Genomic DNA, 23,123 nt, shown 5'->3' with positions numbered 1-23,123 from the left:
TGGTCAGGTGACTCCGGCGGGCGGCCCAAGATGGCGTCGCGTCCGCGGAGCCTGAGGAGGAAGGTTTACTGGTAACCACGGCGTGGGGGAGGCGGGGGGCTGCCCCCGCCAGGCCTTGGGTGTACGCGTGTCTCGGGAAGGGCTATGATCGTTCTGGGCTGTGTCTCAGGTGCTTGTTAAAGGCGTAGCTTGCCCGGCCATGGCTCTGCGGGAGCTGAAAGTTTGCCTTCTGGGGGTAAGTGATTGTAGCCAGCTTTTCGTGGGGCCGTGGCACGGGCCGGGGGCGATGGGAGGGAGGGGGCCTGCTGAGGGACTGGCTTGAAAAGCTTTCTCTAACAGTGGGGAGTCTCTGTGTAAGCCCCAGGGAAGCTCTGCGGGGGGGTCTCCCCCTGGGTGGAGGGTGGGCCTCACGCCTGACAGAGCTCCGGCGCGCCCCGGTTGTCCAGCTCCGTCCCCCTGAGGAGACCGGGCGGCTGGAAAGGCCTTCCCCTCCACGGGAGGGGGGGGCGCGTTTTCCAGAGGTAAATAGCGTTCCTTTTTTTCCGGTGCTTTCCTTTAAAAAAGAGAGGAAGCACGTACATCCAGTGTATGCTTCCCTTTCGATCACAGGCTGTTTCGGGCTTGGAGTTCACAAAGTAAATAAATAAAAAGCACCTGAAATCAAACTCGTGGGAGAGAGGGAGGGGCCTGAACTTTTTTAACAACATATGTAGGCTTTGAAAGTGCCCTTAGTGTTGCAGGTGGTGGAAGAAGGAGACATCAAACAAAGTGAAGTAGAAGTTTAAAAAAATTAAAGCTATAAAGCTGTGTGTTGTCTTGTTTGGTCTGAGGGCTTTGCTGGAGAGCCTCAGCTGTCTCCACCTGTGTCTAAAGCCTGTGTTGCACAGAGTATGACTGGCAGAATTATTTTCTGCTTCTAAATGGCCACATTGCCCCTTAGAGGGAAAAATGATGTGTTTCTGTGCTCTTTGTGTTACGAAGGCATTTGGGATAACTACTAGCTACTGTTTGTGTTCGCCTGACCTGAGAAACCTTTTGTCATCTAAGAGGAGAATAAGCACCCAGGAAAACTGGTCCTTGAACTCCCAGAGACAGGAACTGCATCTATGTTTCTCTTTTTAAGATTTGCTCTGCTTAATGAGACTGCAAACATTATAAAATACAGAACTGAGATAATATGATTTTCCTTGAGAGGAAAAACCGCTGGAAAAGCTAAACACAAGCATACATACTGTACCTAAATTTACTACAATATTCAGAAGATTCAAGGAAATACATGAATGGTGTAAAACTTCATTTTCAATTAAGCTGTTCCTCAGGTTTTCTTCCCTTAAAATTTTAATGACTCTGGAGATGTAAAGCGAAAAGTTTATCTTCACCTGTCTTAATTAAATGACCTTTTAAAATGTCTAGCTGCTATTGAGAACAGTTTTACTGCTAGTTGTTATTTCACTCCTAAATATGTCTTCTGTGCTTTTTTTACTTTTTTTTTAAACTATGGAGTCAGTGGTGCAAATGCATACATAACACAGAATTTTCATGTTATGTTTCCTCTTTTACCATTTATAGCTCTGTAAAGTTGCATTAGAAACATCTTTCAGGTGCGTCACAGAAGAAATTTCAAGTCTTTCATTAAGCAGGGTGGGACAGCATTAGTCAGAGGTTGAAATGCATGTGTCACACTTGTATAATTTAATGTGCTCCATTGGCTTGCAAAAATGGAGTACCACAATCAATTGCTGTATATTTTTCTAAAAGTGGTAGATGGGTTTTCCCTACTCCTGTCCAAACGTGATTTGTGCATAGCTTTTGGGGAAAAAAATGTTTGAATAACTGGTAATAAGCATGAATGCAGATTTTTATAGTCCTTCATAAAAACATCTTTACACTTTTGCTTAGAAAACTAATTTATCAGAGACCTTTCATTCTTCTACTAAACAAGTATAACATCTGGAGTATTTAAGAATCTAACTTGTCTGAGATGCTCTGCAGGAACGTGTTATTCATGCACAGTGTATTGCAAGATTTGAGGACAAAAAGAATAATCTGTTTATAGTAACTAAGGTCTCTTTCAACTGTTTCTTTTTTTTTTTTTTTTTAGGACACTGGTGTGGGCAAGTCAAGTATTGTGTGGAGATTTGTAGAAGATAGCTTTGATCCCAACATCAACCCAACAATAGGGTAAGAAACTAAGTAAAGTAAATGTGACTTATTCATCTGAATATATATTTGTACCTCCTGAATAGATCACTTGAGGATTCTCCATATGTGGCAGCTAAATGTGCTAGTAAACATGACTGCAGTCTTAATTAGCTTGTGAGCTACCTTAGGAGATGTAAGAGTGTAATCAGAACTCCTGCAGCTTCCATTTTCATGTGTAAGATCTGGACCTATTTTGTATTGTTAATCTAAGCTAACAAAATCCTGCTCGGAGTCCTTGGTTATGAATAAATTACACTATAGATGTTTCTGTTAAAGGAACAACATACTTTTCTCATATGCTACTCTTAAATTTCAAATTTAATTATTGTGCAACTATTATTTTAAGTTGTGTGGTTTTTTTTTTTTAAAGGGTCAAGTACAATAACAAGTCTCCTAGGTTTCTCATGGTACTTAACATACTAATTCAGGTTGTGGCTCTCTTCATGAGTTAGTTCCGATGTTATGCGTGTGTATTGCATATAGATGTATAAGTAAGTGATGAAATTCTTAATAGAATTGGTCTCACAGGTAAGGATATTTGAAAGTTGAGCCTCAGTAGCAGCAATGTTACTGAGCTCAAATCTTCAAATAGATAGAAGGAAGGGTGAGCATCAGGAATTCTTGTAGTGGCTGGATCTTTTCCTTTTTTTCTTTTGCTGTCTTTTTTTTTTTGCTTTGCAAGTGTCTTATGGGTTGCTGTGCTCAGAAGTATTTCTTTACGTACAGGAGGACCTGACTTTACTTGATGCTGAGAAGTGGGGGAGGGGTGTCAGTGCAACTTCCTGTCTGGGGTATCACACAGCCTCTACTACAGCTTTGACCAGAAAAGATCCTGTTGATAAAGATCAGCTGTGTCTCATCCTGCCCTTCTAAAAAAATGTGCTTCCCCTGATCTCTCTCTCTTCTCCCCCCCCCCTCTTTTTTTTGAGTGTAAATACTGGTATTGAATTGCAAGATACTCTGTAAGAAGTATGCTTTTGTTTAAATTTCCCTGTTAACAAAGGTAGCCTCTGAGATGGATTGCTAAGTATTTTTCTTAGATCTTCAAGGTCTGAGTATTCTTAGTTACTATCAAATTAGCTACAGTAAAGGTTGTTTTTTGGAGGACCATGAAACTGATGTGTGGATAGTAGTGATATTGCTGTTTGCTTAAGTAGGGGAGCAAGTTCAGGTTGTATAGAAAGTTCAGACCTACTGTCCATAGTGATATCAGCTGCAAGCAAAACTTCTTCAGGTGGACACTATTGAAAGATCCAGGTGTTATTACCTGAGGTGTTTGAGAAATTGGTTATCCATCTTCATTCCTAATCATCCAGATAATTTTAAAAACAGAGTCTGTTAAGTAGTTGGCTAATATGAGTTTTATCTACAGTGGCCCAAATTTAGCTATTGTGTTCATGCATGCAGTTTTCCTAGGGGAAAAGAGACCTTGAAGTCTGCTTAACTAGTAGGTGACCAGGTATGGTAACACAGTCTTAAGTTTTGCAAATGTGAGAGGTGCTTATTTATTTGGTTGGGATGCTCTGTTCTATAGTTAGACATATGTCACCACACATGTAGGCTACATGGGTTAAGCATTTGAGTAACCTAGTATGGAATATGCATTATGTCTCCCATTACGTGTGAACTGCAGCCTTCTCCAGTCTGCTTTCAGAGTCTAAATTCTAAAATACTGTGCTTGATGGCTTTGGGCTCTGCATGTCTGCAAGACTGTCTAAAGCTGCAGAGTGAAGATTGAGATCTGTGATGTTTCTATCCTGGCAAAGTAGAATTTTCAATAATCTGGAGAAAACTCAGGAGAGAGTTTTCTGGTGTTTCTTCTTTTTTTTCTTTCCTGACGGAGAAGGGCTGAGACTGGAATGAACTTCATCAAATGTTGTTGTCTTCCCTCCAAAGTCAGTTCCTTTTAATCTGGTAGTTTTCTGACTGTGTGGTGTGTGGGTTGATTTCTTTTTTTCTCCTCCCTCCAATGTAGCACCTATCTATTTGAAGGCAGGAACCCAAAGAGATCACACACATATCTTCCCAGGGGATTGTCTCTAACAGATACTGTGTAGTAACTTAAGGTGATATTAAAAGATGCCAGCCATTGCAGTAATGAGACTAATGTGTAGAATAGAATTTATCTTCATGGGTTGAATGGCAGTACTGGTATTAGTATACTTTCTTGAAGTGACAGACTAAAAATCTATCTTTAAGCAGTCTTAACAAAATCATTCATTGGTGTGAGGACTTGGTGTCTTGATAGTTTGCTATAGTAGTATAAATGAATCCAAACTTGCCCAAATGCAGGGATCGTGTGAAGCTCCAATAAGATACAGTCCCACAATTTTAGGCAAATTAATTTTGAAACTTTTTCTAGACCTTGTTCTTATTTCCTAATTGTGGTGATTTAAACCTAGCCAGCAGCCAAATACCACACAGCTGCTTGCTCATGCTCCCCCACCCCTGGGGAATGGGGGAGAGAGTTGGAGGGGTAAAGGTAAGGAGACTCATAGGCTGGGATAAAAACAATAATTGAAATAAAATTATAATAATAATAGTAATAATGAAAATACAAGTAAGTAACACATAATGTGATTGCTTACTACCTGCTGACCAATGCCCAGCCCAATCCCAGAAAAGAGAGAATCCTGAAAACCCAAGTGAGCTTCCCAGTCAATCCTTATCTATATACTGAGTATAACATTAGATGATACGAACTATTCAGCTGGCTAATTTGTGTCCATTGTTTTGACTATGCTCCCCCCCCCCACCCCAGCTTCTTCTGTACCTGTGCACTAGCAGGACATGAGAAGTTGAAAAGTCCTTGATTTCTTAGCAACAACTAAAAACCCCAGTACATTATCAACGTTGTTCTCATATCAAATTCCATACTAAATCCAAAACACAGTACTGTTCTAGCTACTAAGGAAGAAAAAAAAAAAAAACATCAAAACAATTAGCTCTATCCCAGCTGAAACAAGGTAGAGAGAACAAAGTAAAGATTAGAGAGGAGTTTTGAGCATTTTACAAAACTAGAGAGCGTTTCTACATTCGCTGCTGGGTTTTTGAGTTCATGAGATACAATCTTATGTTTCCCCGCTCTGTTTCCATTCCTTTTGGAATTATCTGAGCAATCATACTTTGTTGTCATGAATGTTCATCATTCAGGTTCAAACATGGGCAGATGTAGAAACCCTATTAAAGTTCTGCAACTTGTGTTCTCTCTGGGTTCTGCAGACACATTTTGCTTTGCCTGACCAGCGTATATCTGTAGGTACTGCAGGATATCTAGTCTTTCATTATAACATCAAAAAGGAATTATGAATGAGTATAAAACTACTTTCAGGTGCATCTTTTTCATGTAATTATAGTGCATACTTAGCTTGGAGAAGCAGCTAGGAAATTTAGTAGGGCTAATGCCTGTTTTCTTACTAGAAGTTGTTGAGGATAGCTCTAGTTTGGAAGCTTTTGTTGTCCCGAAAGTGGTTTGTCTGTTTGTTCTTTGTTCTGTTTTTGTTTGGGTTTTTTTAATTGATGTCTGTCACAATGAAAGCTTCCACTTGTCAAAGAATTTCAAGAAGCATTTAACCTCTATTGTCAGATACCATTTGAGATGTTTAGTTGTGATGTGAATTAGAGCAATGCAGCTGTTCAGATCAGATTGACTGTACAGGAATGTTTTGGTTTATAGAACCAAGATAGATAAACTCCCAGTGAGAATCTGTGATTTAGGAAATTGTTTCCATGTTGTCCAGAGAATTCAGAGTTGATGCTTAATTTGCAGCAGTCTTAAGGAAGTGGAAGTCTTTGTGCTTTACAACACATACTCCTATCACTTTATTTTCTGTAACTCATTGCTAAAATACATCATCTACACATACGCATTGCAGTTAGATTCTTTTCTTTTTAGGGATGCTGCAACCTTATATTTGGATTCTTGAGAGTAATCAGCTTTGGAGATTGACATACTATTTGGCAAACCGTCTGTGCTTAAGGAATGGGGAGAAGGTTACCTCTTCACAGTTGAATGCATTGTGTAATTGCTCCCCTTCCTTTTTTTTTTAAATGTAGATAGCTGTTTTGTCTTCCTATAACATTGAAACATGCAAAGACTCCAGTTAATATTAACTACAAAAGTGTTACAGACATCATTAAAATCTATGCCCTGGTGATACTTAAGACCCAAGATAAACTGAAGTTCAGAGTCTTGGACTTGGACTTGTTGATCATGCTGGAAGACTCTTGCTCTCTGACTCTGAATCTGCACCAAGCTTAGTGAACTGTAAGAAGCTCCAGTACAGGCCACCTCCGAGATCCTATCCTGCATCATGTCCAAAACTGACAGCAGAACAGTTTTGGAAGTCTGCAGTATTTTCAAGTGACAGGAATTAAGCACAAAAGGTGTTCAAGATCATAACATAAGATCTCACATGCTTATTATGGCGTCTATAGTTCCTATCCTACAAGTGTGTGGCTTTTCTACTAAAAATGTACCTACAGGTAATAGATATAGCAAAGAACTCCCTCTTGTAAAAGATTAGGTCTCTGAATTCTTGTTCTTGTGGGAAATAGACTGATTCATGTAAAGCACAAAGGTACTTTACAATATTTTGCAATAATTTACTGTAAAACATCTAGAAGTTGAGGTGGGTGGACAGCTGGAGCATAGGACAAGATTTTTTTTGCTTGTCTTCTGGAAGTGCAAGAACCTTTGCAGACTGAACTATATAATGACAAACAGGATTTGGGAGCTGTACAGAGTGCAGACAAGAAGCAAGTTACTCATTATTGATTTCTCTGTCCTCTTAATACTTACCAATAGTGATATCAATCTCCCATATTTTATTCCCAAGGATGGACTTGCCAGCGTTTATCTGAATGTTAGTACAGAGATAGAAAAAACTGATATAATAGTGAAGGATTTGATCTCTTTCCCCCTGGAAGTTTCCAGTATATACTTAAGTGATACACTGTAATGATTCCTGCATTTAGGAAGAATGTTGTTAAAAAGGCTGACCTTCCTGATTTTTTTGGTTGTACATCCTTTATTTTTATCAAAAGCTTACGAACAGTAAAAGCTTGTAATATACAGCATGTTCCTTCTGTTTTGTTAGTTGAATTTCATCCTCTGAAAGGGAATTTCATCCTCTGAGTCCCTTTGCCTCATTAATTTCAGCCTTTATGTATGAAAATCTTCATCAGTTTTGTATGTGTGGGTGGGGAAAGCACTTTTATTGGAATGTAAACCTTTTTAAAAGTTCATGATAATGTTGTAAAAATATATGTATTCTGAAAAGCATAAGCTGTAACTTTTTTCCAGAGCCTCATTTATGACCAAGACTGTACAGTATCAAAATGAGCTGCATAAATTCCTAATCTGGGATACAGCTGGACAGGAGCGGGTAAGTAGAGTCAGTATCTGTGGTGATAGTTCTGGCTAGAGTTTGGGTTGCTTTTCAGCCCTGCCCGTGAAAGTCACAATGTGATCTGGTTTTATGAATGTGTATTAGAATGTTTGTTCCTATGCAGATTCCTATCAAGATATGGGTGTGTAAATGTGTTTATTTTTCATTGTTACCATGGTTAAAGTACAAAGTTAAGGATGATTAACTAAGAAGAGGAGCTTATAAAACAAAAGACTGGGTTTAGATTCACTGAAAGGGAGTGCCATTTCAAAAGAAAACAAGGTGGGGAGTAAAGCCAGCGACTGTCTCTAGTACCAGTTCTAGCCGAGTTTTAAACTTTCAGCTGCAGTATTTGCAGCCAGTGCAACTGGCAGGATGAGAATGAATGATCGTGTTTCATAGTACAAGTAAGGCCCTGATTCTGGAAAAATATACAACTGCTAACACATTCTGTTAGCTTCAGTGTTAGCGTTATTAATGTGAATAGGATGTGGGTTTAGGCTTTCAAAAGCAGCATTTCAAGCAGTGTTATGGGTGATAACTGATCTTTTATTTTGTAAAGTTTTACTTCTCCGATCTCATAGTGCTAGAAGCTGTGTCAAGAAATACATTTTGAAATTTAAAACTTAACATGGTAGTTTGGGGTTTTGATCAGTGTGCATAGTTCTGAGGGGAGGCAACAGAAGCTTTCAAGACAATGACTAGTCAAATCAGCGTTAATTAATTTGCATGATTTTTACTTAAGATTTAAAAGCAAGACTTTGCTAGTTAACTTGTTTGTTTATGGATTACTAGTAGAAGTGGTAGAAATTATGGTATCTGTTTTAACAGTGCTTGTTCTTGCAGTTTCTTGACTGTTAACTACTGGCAACTGTCAGTTACTCACGATGAGTTTATTTAGGATGTGAGCAAACTATAGCAAAGGTAGATACCAGAGCTGTCCCCAATAAGAGCCAGTTTGATCAGGTTGGGCTATTACTTTAGGATAATAACTGGCAAATGCAGCTGTACTGTCTTTCAGGATTTGCTCAAACAGAGACCCCAAACAAAATGAACACCACCACCACAACCAAAAAAACCCAACAACAACAAAAAAAAAAAAAACCTTGTAAAGGCTTAGACATCCCTTTTCAGAGTTACTTGACCTTTTGGGGTCCTGGTAGAACTGACTTGCTAGCTTTTTTTAGCTTGATAACAGCCTTGGTGGCTGGAAAGTAACTCAAGTATATTTGTATTGCATTTCAGATTTTGAATGACAATTTATTTCCTTCCAGCAGCACCATATAAAGCAAACTTACGTTGTCAGGGATGTGTCCCAGGGATATGTCCGATAGTATCCATGTTATCAGAAATATCCCAGTCCTTCCATTACTAGCAGTCAGGCAGCACTTGCTGTAAATAGTTTGTCTTAAGTGAACATCCTAGCCCATTCTGAAATGTTAATGCTGGAATGTGAGTCTTCTGAGAGGTAGAGTATGAATTTTGAGAGGCTGGTACTCTTAAATGGAAAGCTTTATAAACATGCCTGCCACAACTTGGCAGGAAACATCCATTGCATATTAGCATTCCATCCTGTTCACTTTAACTGTGTTTGCAAGCAATGGGAGAATGCTGTAATTTGGATTCCACACACTACGATCTGAGGAAGCATCTCTGTACATGACTGGCATGTTCCTTGTCTTTCTGTTTTTAGACTTTGAGTGATACCTCTTTAATTTTCTTCCATACTAGTTGCATGATATCTTTATTGAAATCAAAAAGGGAAAGATGTCTTACCTGGGCTCTGACCCAAGAGTTGTGGTATCTGTGAAGCTTATGTTCCATGCTTGAAAGAAGTCACTGTGAGGCCCTCATATATCCAAGGAAACCAGTGAAATAGGAGCAAGGATATTTACTTTGAAATGCTGCCAGTATCTCCATAGATGTTTCTTTCTCCAAAACAGAACTGTGCTATCACTTAGCTGCTAGTCACAAATAGTCTGTATACCTGCCATGCCCTGAGATCTGTAGCACAGTTTTCTGGTCATGCAACACATCTGACAATAAATTATGGCAGGGATCCCCTCTGTAGTGATCTGGAATACCAAAAATGTCCACACCATTCTTGGAACGAAAATGTCTCTGCTGAGCTATGATGTGTAATACACAGTATTCATAGTCCTGGCTTCTTGAGGAGCATTTGCTGTTTTCCACTTCAAAAGCCCAGCCGCGAATAGTTCTGCCCTACACTGGGCAACCCTTTGCTCTAAATGGCTTCAGGGAGTGGCTGGCTGGCCAGCTTCACTCCAAAGGTGGAAATGTGCACTAATTCACTTCACACAGCTTATTTCCCTACACACACATGCTTTATTTCTTCTCTCGTTTCTTCTACACTGAGTAAAGTTGATAGATTACTTATAGCAATTAGGATTTTTGCCTTCTTACCTAACAATTTTGACAGTGTCTCTGGATAATTACATTATGTCATCTTAATAATTCTGTCAAAACATAAATTGAAGGCTGGAGGGCAAGCTGAAGTCTTTGGAAAAATAGCAAAAGGCAAATTCAGTGTTTCTGGTAACATCTGTTTTGTTAATATATTTTATCTGCTGACTGCTCTTAGGTGGAAAAAAGTATCTAAGTGTTAGCAGGCAGGAAATGAGTGATAGAAAATCAGCAAGTGAAAGTTGGTTTATTCCCAGTGTAAGTAGTCAAATAATCAAAAAGCCAGGTTGCAACCAGTCCAAGTGGTGGTTTACCAAATATGTTTCCCTTTACATTTTAGTACTTAAAGAGGAAGAGAGGGATTATGTCCCAACATGAACTGAATGCCTGCCTGTGTTTTCCTTTCCCATTATTAAATATTTTTATATTCTGAACTTTGTGTTCAAAATCCTGTTTTCAAAACAGAATTTGAGAGCCAAATGTAAATGGTCTGGAATTCTGCTTTATAGCAAGATTTTTATGATTTATAATATTGCTCTCAGTTGAACTGTACTAAGCAAAAGGAGATTGATATTTTATTAGAACCAACAAAGCCTTTATGAAAAACTGTATTCTATTCATGATTTTTACCCTGAATAATAAGATGCACAAAACTCTAAATCACATATGTTAACATCAAAGCAGTACATGCAGTTTACTCTGTGCTTTGAGAGATTTGGTTGCTAGATTAGTTGTCTGGTTCTTTTTTAAATTGGCAGAATATCACACTGTTTTTAAGAATGCTTGATTGGTGTTTTCGATGCAACTTAATCATGTGTTCTGTCACTTTTTTCAGTTCTGAATTCATAACACTCTGCCCATGCAAAGGTACTGACCTGGTTTATACCCTGCAAATGCAGTACCAACCAAATATGCCTGCTGTAGATTTAATTCTGAAAATTACAATAAAATTACTGTAGCCTTTTATTATCTAGCATGTTCGTTAAAGCTCTGTTTGCAAGACATATAGTTGTGGGCTTTTGCAGTTCTTAAACATGCTTCAAACTTTTGAGGAAAATCTTAAGGAAAATTCCTACAGCCATAAATTAGATTATGAAGAAACCAACTTTTCTAGCATTTAAGTGCCATGACTGATCCAACGTTTCAAATCAGCAGTAATATATACTAGTTTTCTTGAAAGTACTTTTTGTCCAAAAGCATAAGTGTCTTAAAGAGGAAGAAGTGAGTTCAATTTTGATTATTTTCCCCTTGCTTGGTGTTTGAAGTTGAGCATATATCCTGCAAGTTTGTGTCTGTGTATAATCTAATGAGATTTTAAATGAGAGATTCTAATCTAGTCAAAATAAGGTCAAGTTTGGCTTCCTGTTTTTTGCAGTAGATATGCGGCTGATCCGCAAACTATTTATTGGTTGGCCTTTGTGAAACAATACTTTCATAGAAGTTTGTGCTCTACTGCAAAGCCTCTCTGTAACCGTAAAGAAATGTTTTCCACTAATGTGAATTTATAAGCTAGTTTTCACTTTCTTCAATAATAATTACATTAATAAGGAAATCATGGAGGTCAGTGGAAGACCGGATTCGTAATGTGTGGTGTCTTTCTTTCAGTTTCGTGCTTTGGCCCCAATGTATTACAGAGGGTCAGCAGCAGCTATTATAGTGTATGACATCACAAAAGAGGTAAGAAATTTGATCTTGACCCAACATTACAATTTCTGGGTTTTTTTGTGTCATGGACTAGTTCTGACTCTTCTGTTTTTTCTTTTTTTTTTTTCTTTTCCCCCATAATAGGAAACTTTCTCAACATTAAAGAACTGGGTTAAAGAGCTTCGACAGCATGGACCTCCAAACATTGTTGTAGCTATTGCAGGAAATAAGTGTGATCTTAATGATGTAAGGTAAGTAACCATTGACAGTTTGGAGGTTTTAGCTTAAGCTCATAGTGCTAAATACTTTTAAGATTTCAAAGCAGGTGAAAGGTATAGAGCAATTTAAGCTGTTTTGCACAAGCATTATAGTTTCATAAGGGGTCTGAGCTGTTTTGACTGTCAGAAGATTTGGCTAGTCTGCCCTTGGACAGTCTTGCCCACTTCCTCCCCTGTGCTGGTGTGAGTACGTGTGTGACTGGGCAGTAAATCAGGCTGTAAAATGGATCCAGATTAAAACTAACCATTTGAAAAAAAGGAAAACTAATCCAAGTGTATTTATCTTTCTCACACCATGAACGTTTGCTGGCATAACAGAGGTGGGATAGCAGGGTTAGGAATGAGCAGTTTACAGGGAGACAGGATTACCTTTTCTGGTGGCAGTGCCAAGTTACACAAGCCTAAACTGCCTGTGAAACGACAGTGTAATACAAGCTGTTTACCTCACTTTATAAGAAATACCCCTGTCAGTCTGTAGCACCTCATTTTGTTAGGAAAAACATCAAAACTGTTGGAAAGCATTGTGTAGGTTTTTCTGACTTGCTTGTTCAGGTGCCTTCCTTCCCTGCTTAAATATTGGGGTGGAATTGGCTGTGGCTGAAATAGTTGCAGGGAGCAGGAAAAGCTCTTGAGAAACTTTATGAACAGCCACATTTTCAAGAAGGCATGTACTAAAAACAAAAGAAGCCCTCTTTTATTGATGTCCTGCTTAAATAAGCCAAAATTCAGAAAGAAGGTGTGTGTAAACTTCTTGTTTTTAGATTTCATTGGAAAAGGTACCACAGCTGGTGTCTCAAAGGAGACAGATGGTTATGTGTTTAAAGAACCACTGCAAAGTTGGTTCTTAGTGTAGTTTTACAAATTGTTTTATAGCCATTATCTAGTGAGTTCTAGTAACTTTTGTTAGAAGTAGCATGTCTCTTGAAGGAAGTATGGCATAAAATTACTTAGAAGACAAATATAAGGCATGCAGTATTAAGTCTCACGTGCTTATTTCTTGGTGCTTAGATGGCATCATAAATTATGTAAGCATTGCTATTCAAGCTAATGAGCAAGATTCCATGTTCTTTAGTCAGAGGCAATATTTGAGTCACTGATCCAAAGTATGTGCTTTTGATATCCTAAGTCCCTTGTTACTGAAAGTAGCCTATGTTTTCTAGAAATTCTGTGTGAAGTGATAAAGGTGTAGTCCGGTCCTCTCTCCACCTATTGGTGTTTGGGGTTTTTTTCATGTTTAAGGAAACACACTTTATTATCAACTTGCCTACTTAGGGGTACAGAATAACTTTTTCACTTCTTGGCTCTGTTGTGTGCTCAGTCTAAATATGTTCCTGTTTATAGCTGTGTCTTCATGCTTCATGTAAAGTAAATGCTCTCCTAATGATCTGTGCAGTGTTGTGAAATACTGGTTTGTAAACAGCTGTAGGAAATCCACTGGATTAATGGAACTAATGCTTCAGGATCTTTTCAGTACATCTGAAACTGGTGTGTGTGTATGAAGAATAAAGTACCCCTTAATGATTGATTGCAGACCTACATTAGAGCACTCAAGAAACAAAACTTGGCTGTAATGTCATCAGATAGATTAAAGCCTTGTTTAGTTTATGATTGTGCTTCAGCGATGCTCATACCTCAAGGTAGGGAGACAGCATAGAGTAAAGAATGAGCATCAGCTTCAGGATGAGGGGAGCACTGTGATACCAAACAGGTAAAATACAAAATACTCATTAAATGAGACACTTAAAAGCTTAATCCATCCCTTAAGATTTTAAATAATGTTTTTTTTCTGCGTTCACAGTTTGTTCTTTGCTTTGTTTTTCCAGAGAAGTCATGGAAAAAGACGCTAAAGACTATGCAGATTCCATTCATGCAATATTTGTAGAGACAAGTGCGAAAAATGCAATAAACATTAATGAACTCTTTATAGAAATTAGTAAGTACATAAACAGATAACGTGCTTTCTTCTGAAAGAAATTCAAGTAGAAATTTGGTTAATGTGTTACTTTTTGTGCTATTTAGGTGAGAGTATGCTGACTTAAATTTGTTACAGTCAGACATGAATACAAACTGCAAAATGAGCTGTATAAATTTTTGGTTATCTAATGACCTCTAAATATTCCTTCTGGAGATTTTAAGCCTACTGTGATGCTGCTGGATAAATAGCAAGCAGGGCACTCATGTCAGAACTCAGTGTCATCTTACTATATCTGTTATTGAATGTTTCAATTGGTACTTCCAAGGTTATGGAAGGGAAGGGAAATGGCATGAGGAAGATCAAAACTTTATACAGCTGAGAGAAAAGGAATTAAGTTCTCACTCTTAGTGTTTGTACTTAATCTAAACCAGTGTATTTTCAAAACATAGGAATTCATAAATGCAAGATTCCTGCATGGGAGATAGCAACTGTTGTGTGTAGATCTTCCACAAGTATTTTTGCGATACCTTGGAGGGTTTTTTTAATTAAATTGCAAATCTTTTCTGTCTCATTCATGGTGGGGATGTCGATGACAATTTTTTTTGTGTGAATGAAAAGCAGACAGCATTCCGAAGTGAGTTCTGTGCAATATTATTTGCAGAATGTGTTTCAGGCAGCAGCACCCATGTGCAGGTATGTCAGCCTGTTTGAGAAGAGGACAAACAGCAATTCATTTCTGTGCATGGCCTGCATATTAGCTTTGACTAACTACAGAAACATTAGAGTCCTTCTAAGCAGTTGAATATATTGAAGCTGATGTAAAAAGTATGTGCTGTAGATTAGCTTCCTGATTTACTGACTTAATATTTGCTCTCTAAAATTGATCTTGAATAAACTATGGAGGGAAAAAAAAAATCATAAGTCCTCCTCACAAAAGAGTAGTCAACTGGGAATAGTCAATTTTAAAGACTGATTAGATGACTAAAGCAGCTATCTTTACAAGCACTTCCATGCTAAGCCTGTTGCAGGTGATGTACTGTGGAAATACAGGTCAAGATGGTGGTTCTTGATGAGGGTATTCCAGATGGTATTGCATCCTGCAGAGTATATTCTCAGGGTGCTTTTATAGCTTAGCTCTCCTGAGTCTAGATTAGCCTGAAGTGTAAATGCTGCAAAATTAGCTTAAAACTGCCTTTACTCTTGTTTTGTGGAACCATACCTCTTACAGATATAGTATAGACTGTTGACTGCCATCCTTCTGTTACGCAGGAGTGTTGTCACTAGTGATGTATAACTAATCGAGGGCACATTTTTGTATGCAAAAAGTACACTGAATGCTTAGAATTAGTTTCAGGTATAATGTTTGCTATAAATTTTTTTCTGCTTTCTTGTAGGTCGCAGAATTCCATCAACTGACACCAACCCCCCATCTAGTGGTAAGGGCTTCAAACTTAGAAGACAGCCATCGGTGACGAAGCGCAGCTGCTGTTGACTGATCCCTTAGAAAATCAGACTTGTTTATACAGTAGGTGGTCTTGGAAGTTAATAGTTCACGTTGGGTTTATATTATCAGTCTTAGATCTTTATCTGCTGGTGTGCATACACCCAAGGTCCCACAAAAATGGACCCGTTCATCTGACATCCGTACACTCGCAGAAAAGACTGCAATCGTAATGTCAGCCTGTTTACTTACAAAAAGTGTAATATCTCTTGCATTCAAAGGGAATCCATCATCACTTTTTTGGCCTTGCTTGAAAGGAAGGTGACTTATGGGTGGTAGAACTGAAATGTTTAATAGTTTTGTAATCAAGATTTTGGGGGTGTTTTTGTAAAAAGGGAAATGAGCACTTTTGTGGGACTTAAGGGTGGGAGGAGTCTGGAAGTTAGATGTCATTTCTTCCTTTTCTTCAGTGAGCCTTATTTTAAATTTAATTGTAGCTAATCCAAAGTACCATGGGACAGTTGATGCAAGGTGGCTACAGAATAAGCAGCTGAAGATAAATAGTAGGCAAATCAGTCCATCCAGTCCCCAAATCCCATTTGCACTTTTTTATTTAAAGCTGATATGCGCTGGGGGTGGGGACACAAGCAACAGATCTTAAACCACAGACAATCTTTCTTTCATGCTGACTTTAATCACTTTAAGGCAAACTGATATGCTTATAGGCATCTCTTTGTTCCTACCAGTTTTTTAGTATTAAGATGTTGGTTGAAGAAAACCTAGTTGTTGTAGTTCTGACTAAATTAAGTGGTTACTGACTAAAAACAGATGCTGTAAACAGATGCTGCCAGTGGTTCTGATAAGACCTAAAAGTTTTGGGGTAAAGCTTTTAATTGCTTGGCATGTGTAAAGTGTTCATATTATATTTATGAGACCAGTGTTTAAAGTATTATAAATTATGTAAAAACAGTAAAAAAATAATGCAATCTTACACACTCCTTCCATTCCACACCTATGGATAAACTCCTGGGGAATCTCCATCAGGTTTTTTTCCTGCGTTTTAGGTATTGTCACTGTGAGTTCATCCAGAGGCAGACTGAAATTCTTTCCCTTTCAATCACATTTGAAAGGGCCAATAGAGAATGCTGTTGGTGCAGCCTGAGGTCTGTCTCTTGAACAAGTTTTCATCTGTGGTGCACCCAGTCTTTCCTCTTTTGGGCACAAAAATACAGATAGGAAGTAACCTTAAGACACGTGGTAATGTAGATCGTTACCTCTTGGTTCCTGGGCTTTTTCATCTGTGAGGGTTTTTAGCAAATCAGTGTTTAGCTTATTCTGCATTGGTTTTAGTACTCTTTCAATTAAAGTATAGGTTGACCATACCCATTTGTGCTATTTTATTTATTTTTAATTTTTGTTTCCTACCAGCACTAGTGAGAAACTTTATACTTTTAAAGAAAAAGAGCTTAATAGACTTGAGTATATATTAAAATACGCTGTTTAGCTTTAGGATCAAAATGAGGTCATGATGATGCTTATTCTTTGTTTATAATCTGGTTTTCTATCATCTCAAGTATTTTCTCTGACGGATATGTCAAAGAGTTTTTGTAAGAAATGAAAGGACTTGTACTTCAGATTAGTTTGTATTAGTGAAAATTCTTGTAGAGCTATTCTGGAGCAAAACAGGTGAACATGTTTTAATGAAATTTGGTGACTACACTTTTATCACACCTTTTACTTACCCTGCATTGTCAATTACACCTTCTTTGCCACAGTTGTACAGGCTGTGTGCTTACAGAGAGCCCAGGAAGTGTATCTTCATCAAACAAAGGCTGTTTGAAGCCCCTTTGGAAATTGGTCCTTAACAAAGCATCTTATAGTAGAGATGGAGTTGTGTTTGGTGTAGAGTCTGATGTATGATTTATTTTTTATGTCGCTCAAAGCAAATAAATTATGAACAGAAAACTTCAGTACTCTTACAAAATGTTTGATAGAAACATAATTAGTAAAGAAAGAACAGAGTAAGTTTGCTCTTGGGCATATTTTTAATTATCAAAAAGCAGGTTAGCAATTAAATGTATAACTTTCACAGTGGCAGTCATGGAAATCCCCAATTTCTTTTGAAATATCTCAATTCTTACTCCCAGCAATTTTTTAAAAAATAAATTATGTGGTTATCTAATTCAACTAGGTTTTTAAAACACTTTGTGTTTACAGTGCCTCAGAAGTCTATTCTATACCAAGATACCAGGTGCTTTAGTATCTTAACTGTGATACAGAAAATACTGCTTTTATTAAAGTTGGTTAGTAATAAATCTGGAAATTCTTGAACTTGGAAGGATCACAGTAGGAGAAGGAAAGTCTCAGATATTGGGAATATTTTTCATGTAGATTAGTAGAAAAAGGAATTTCAGACTCTAAGTTATTCTTATTGCCTGTTAGCATGTGGTAAAAATGGAGTTTAAATCTGTTTTTCAGTGAGCTAACAAAAATGGTTTAATAGTATTTATCCAAGATTTATTATTGACTTGAGAAGAAAATGTTGGACTCCAGGCAAGACTGAGAGCTAGGCTAGTATTGACATTATTGTAGTTCTCTCCACTCAGGAGAGGTCCATATATCTTAGCAAATCTTCATGAACTGCTTTCTGACCTATCCTCACTTATTTGCTGTACACCAAAATTAGACTTAAAAAACAAGGGGAAAAAAACCCACCCCAAAACACTTAAAGAAGCAGCAATAATCCGGCCCTTCTCAAATGTAGCTAAGTCTTAATGCCTCAGACTCCTTTTGTTTTGTTACCAATCTGAGTGGAATGCCAGCATGCTTCATATCCTTTTTGCAGGTCTGATCTTGAATTACTGCAAATAATGAAAACATGGGAATAGCCAGTGTTTCAGATTGGCCAAACTACAGATACTGAAGAGAGGCTGCTTCTTAACATATGCCTATTTAAAATGACAGACTGTTGATGTAGAGCTCTTTTTATTGATCAGTTGGCCCTAGCTGAAAGCCAGAATGCAGTCTTCCCTCGATGAGATGCACATGTTCATTGTTTCATTTTTGTTGGAGTAAAATGGTTTCTTCTGTATTAATAATTTGTTAGGCTGTCTGCTTTCATCTTGCACTAGGCTTGCTGAAATTGATTATATTTTGTCCTAACATAGCTGCTTTATTTGGAGATACATTAGCCTTTGAGTGTTTGGAGTGCTGATGATCAACCATTTCAGCTAAATTTTTAATATCTTTTTTCTGTTAAGAAGTTGTTGAAAAAGCTCAGGACTGAAGTTTTTATTCCACTATGCCTTTCTGCTTAATGAATGGAGCTTATCATAGAGACTAGACTTTCAGATACTCTCAAAGGGAATTAATTGCTGCAAAACAAGTTTGGAAGGGTAAAGTATCATGTATGTAAAAATGTAATGAGGTGCGTGTCATACCATTGATCCAGAGTATTCTCTAACTGACAAAATATGACTGTTTCAACTTCTAAACAACACCAGTTCTGTCCCATGAAACTTAACAGATTTGTACCAAAATATCATTTGTTAAATATTTAGTTCTTAAGCTTTGGAGCAATTTAAATCTGCTCCCTAAACTTTGGAGGGTGTCTTCATCTGACCCTCTAAATTACAACAGTCTCTTAGCTAATTTGCCAGGCTCTTGATCTATGCTGTAGGTAGTTTTGTAGTATATTTTATATACATGCTGAGAATTGGCATACTAAATGCCTAAGTAGGTGAAATCTGGAAGCTTATGTTTAATAACAGAAGCATCTAATGGTCAAACTACTGACAATTTTTATAGGTGCTTTGAAAAGTTCTAAGACAATTCTAACAACTTTTGCTGTTGCCAAGAAGGTAAAGACTTTGTTTATGTTATTAGATCTGTGTTGAAACAAAGCAAATCATTGCACTTCAAATCCTTACTGAGACCCTTCCTTTAAGTGCTACAGGATCAGACAGTTAATAGTTTAGAGGGTGTTTTATGCAGACTTGAGTTTTTGATGTGTTGGTGTACATAATAACAATTTAATGCCACCGGTCTGCTCAAGAAAGATAATTTACATGCTTGGGAAGAGTAAGTGGAGAGGAGACAATGCCTACTTACTGATTTGGAAGTCTAAACCTGGTTGAGAGATGTGGGATTCATTGGGAGCTGTCTCCGTTCATGGTTAAAGCTTCATTTTTAATTACCAAAAAATAATTCAGGCTAAATATCAAGAATGGTTTAAAAGTTGGCCTCAACAAGGTTTTTGTTAGTGTTAATCCTAAATTATTCTTTAACATTAGTGTAAATTTCCATTATAACATATTGAGTATTAGTTGGAAAAGGAAGCTTTAGCAGTGATGTTTGAATGACTTTCTTGTGAAACAGTCTTTAGTGTTTATTAAGGATGGTGTAGTCTATTTGTGGTGTGCTATGTCAGCAGTCTGCAAAGACTATCTTGGGAATTGATGATCTACGTGACAAGCTGTCTGAACTGTGTAGCTAGTCACCCTGTAGCAAACCTCACTTACAAGCAGCAATAGCTACATAAAAGTAGAAAAAATAATCTCAAACATGAGGAGAACCTGAATAATTCACTGACTTCAACTTTTACACTGCCTATTAACGTTCCAAAGCTACGTGTCTCTCTCTTAAATACTTTAAACCTCTAAAATAAGAGGCTCTTCTGTTCATGGACAAGAGAGAAAGACAAACTTTCTTAACTTTTTTAGCAGGAAGTTGTTTTACAGCAACCTGAGACTGTTTGTATGCCACAAGTCAGTTACTTCAAGCAGGAGAATTGTGTGCTTGGAATTAAGCTTCTAAAAGATCTGCACAAAATTCTCTAAAGAAAACTCTTAAAATTTTATGGTCAGATCACATTCCTAGTAATAGATCACAGCCCTAGTTATGGTAGGTGATAGAAGATTTATAGAAATAAGATGTTGGTGTGAATTACCAATCTAAGATAGAAATACAGGTTCTAGTATAAAAAAGTCATGTCAGCTGTCTTTTTCAGAGTCTCATGGCTCCAGCTTGTCAAAAGAAATACGCTTGAAACCACATCTTTGTTGCTTATACAAGAATTCAGGTGCCAAAACATATTTCCCTAAAATTATTAGGCCTTCTGACACCAACGTTTGTATCTGAAAAATCCCTTCTGATATTTTGGAGGTCTCAAAAGTTTGAATGCAAACCCTTTCTTGGTCAGCTAGAATCAAAAATGCATGACTTGGAAAAAATCAAGCAGGATTACCAAACTTTATCCATAAAATGTCACAGATAACAAATCTTTTAAGGGATATAAGACTATCTTGCAACCCAAGAGTACTGATGGGCTTAGTCTCTGACATGTCAAAATGATCCTAGGGTCAGCTTTTTCCTCCTTCCCCTTCCCATCTTTCCCCCGCCCCGAATTTTTAACATAGTGTTGTCAGAGTGTACATGCTACAAACAGCTATTTAGAAATACTTAGAAAAGTTCTGTTGTCTTAGAGTTATTTGGTGCTTCCTATTTTACCTGGAAAATCAAGGCAGTAGGATGATTTGTCCCCCTAAAAATTGGGACAGCATTTTCTGAAACTGTTTTCATTCTAGAATAAAGACTTCTCAGAAAAAACTATTTTGTTTTTCCTATGACATCATCCTGCAAGTTGAGGTTCTTAAATTCTTACTTAAACACTAACAATGAATCTTATTTAAGGAGCTAATTACCTTTGTAAAGGTACTCTTCTTTTAAGAAGGTTGAATTTGTCTTTCCTTCATTTCTCTGTTACTGTTTTCACATATGTATTATTGAACAAACCAACTGTTACTGCTTTTTCAAATGTTGAAGGATACAGACCACTCTTTCTGTTACGCTCTTCATCTGTGTGTGATACTCCATCCAGTTGTTGCACTTGGATATGCTGTAACTCTGACACCTAGATAGATTCACTGCTACTATCTTGTCTCACTTTTACTCATGTTACAGTATGTATTTCCTATTAAATCCATTATGTTTTCTTGATCATTTGTTCTTTGTTTCCTTATTGGATTTAGCCAAGAACAGGTGGTGAGTGTGTTTTTTCTCCTCAAAGGTTCTAGAAGTATCTGTCACAGCGGCAAATATTTGTAAACAAAATAGTAATTCATTAGTACAGCATTATGAAACTGTTAGGAAACATAGCAGCTGAGACATGTGCCACTACTGTGTTATACCACATAACAAAGGCTAAAAGCACATTCACCTGGGGGAGCAAATTATTGTAAGGCTCTAGTAACATGACATAAACTCTTCTGTACTTTAACTTCCTGTTTTTGTAATTCCTGTTTATGAATATTGTGTATCCAGCATTGAAATTGTGACACAGTGAACTGATCTAAGACACAGAAATGGATCGCATTTCTGTAGCTGTAAGACACCTAAGACTTCCTGGCAATCTTCCCCCTTGTACCCCCTCATTCCCAGTACAATGAAGAAAAAAATAAATCATTCTGAAGGTTTCTTCTAAACAAGAAACTTTGCATTTGTGTATTTAGGGCACAAAAATAACCTGATATGCATATAGCTCTTGCAGTGTAATAAATGTTTGCCTGTAAAATTAAGCATAAAGGGTTAACCTTTGTATCATCAATTCTTGTCCCTCTTAAGAATGTTCTGCCTTTTCATTATAGGATTGGGTTAACCTGTTACAAAGGTTGAAAGGTCTGTGCCTTCTTATTATAGTATCTCTTATTAAAACAAACTTAAGCCGCTCAAAGTTACAGAGCATTTGCAGCACTGTAAACTGCACAAATTTACAACCATTGCTTCACTGCATGAAATGTAGTCAGATTACTAGTGATGAAATATTGTAGTGATGAATTCCCAAGCTTATGAATGTTTTGAGACTTTTTTTAGTCTTCTCTTGGGCTGGTCCTGAGAGCGTGTACAGGTTTGTCTGTATTGTTGGTTTGTAGATGCTAATGAGGAAAACCAAGCTTTTCTTCTCTCCTTTTTGTTTGAATTGTTACATTCCCATATAGTGCATAGAATGCAAATAAAGAAATGTTGATTTGGCATAATGTAAACACCCTTTTCAGCCTAAGCATTCATAATAAACTTTTATAGTGTAATAACATGCTAAATCACTACCAGTCTGATGTATTGTGCAAAAGGTGTAAACATTTTATTAATAAAAAGCTTTGTTTATAAATGTGCTGGCCTTGTTTATAAATGCTTCCAAAATTCTCAATATATTAAAAAATAGTCTCTGTAGCAGTAGAATTATAGAAGAAGAATGTAAGCAATACCATGGCCAAAGTGAGTCTAAGTGATGATTCAGATAGCTGTTTTCCAAAAGTACTGATTACTGGTCATTGAGAAATTGAAACTTTTTCCTGGTTTATGTATACACAGACAAAGGCAGAAGACTAACTTGCACAAAGAAGGGATGGGGAAAAACAGCAGAGAGAATGCAGCTTTTGTGTAATGCTTCCTTTCTTTGCAGCATAACGTCTGAGAAACTGCAGGCCACACACAGTCTTGTCAACGAGTGCAAGGTCTGACAAATTCTACCAGGGTCAAGTTATTTAATACATTGCTTTTAGCTTAGATTGCATGAAATGTAAAATTCTTGACTGCTTAGGCCAGGTTTCTGTCAATCAAAACTGTAAAGTGCTTTTAATATCTGCATAGCATTGTGGGGGCCTGTCATGCTGGGAAGAGATCCGTTCTTAATTGTTAAGAATTAACAACTGGTGGTAGCCTGCTTTTTTTTTTTTTTTTTAAACCACTGCTTTGGTGGTTATGAAAAGCACAAAAATACAGTGTTGGCTACAGTCATGTCACTTGTCTTACGTGATGCTTAAAAGATGTAG

At 37.4% G+C, this 23,123-nt stretch overlaps 1 protein-coding gene across 2 annotated transcripts; it reads left to right on the top strand.

The window, feature by feature from the left end:
* Positions 1-23,123, top strand: RAB22A (RAB22A, member RAS oncogene family). Of its 2 annotated transcripts, XM_074843391.1 has the most exons (8): positions 1-235; positions 2,102-2,181; positions 7,508-7,589; positions 11,622-11,693; positions 11,805-11,911; positions 13,762-13,871; positions 15,248-15,378; positions 22,754-23,123. In XM_074843391.1, exons 1-7 carry the CDS (start codon positions 200-202, stop codon positions 15,343-15,345), a joined length of 585 nt encoding a protein of 194 aa, XP_074699492.1. In that variant the 5' UTR covers positions 1-199; the 3' UTR covers positions 15,346-15,378; positions 22,754-23,123. The 2 variants fall into 2 exon arrangements, with proteins under 2 accessions (XP_074699492.1, XP_074699491.1); XM_074843390.1 differs by lacking the exon at positions 22,754-23,123 and having other exon boundaries at positions 2-235; positions 15,248-22,459.

The sequence above is a fragment of the Strix aluco genome, chromosome 17 (genome assembly GCF_031877795.1).
Source record: "Strix aluco isolate bStrAlu1 chromosome 17, bStrAlu1.hap1, whole genome shotgun sequence".
Taxonomy (NCBI): domain Eukaryota; kingdom Metazoa; phylum Chordata; class Aves; order Strigiformes; family Strigidae; genus Strix; species Strix aluco.
The sequence above is the reverse complement of the archived record's forward strand: the minus strand, read 5'-3'. Positions and strand labels throughout refer to the sequence as shown.

Coding starts and splice junctions, on each gene's coding strand:
- RAB22A (XM_074843391.1), top strand. CDS start 200: ATGGCTCTGCGGGAGCTGAAAGTTTGCCTTCTGGGG. Junction 236..2,101: donor TGAAAGTTTGCCTTCTGGGG/GTAAGTGATTGT, acceptor TTTTTTTTTTAG/GACACTGGTGTGGGCAAGTC. Junction 7,590..11,621: donor ATACAGCTGGACAGGAGCGG/GTAAGTAGAGTC, acceptor TCTTTCTTTCAG/TTTCGTGCTTTGGCCCCAAT.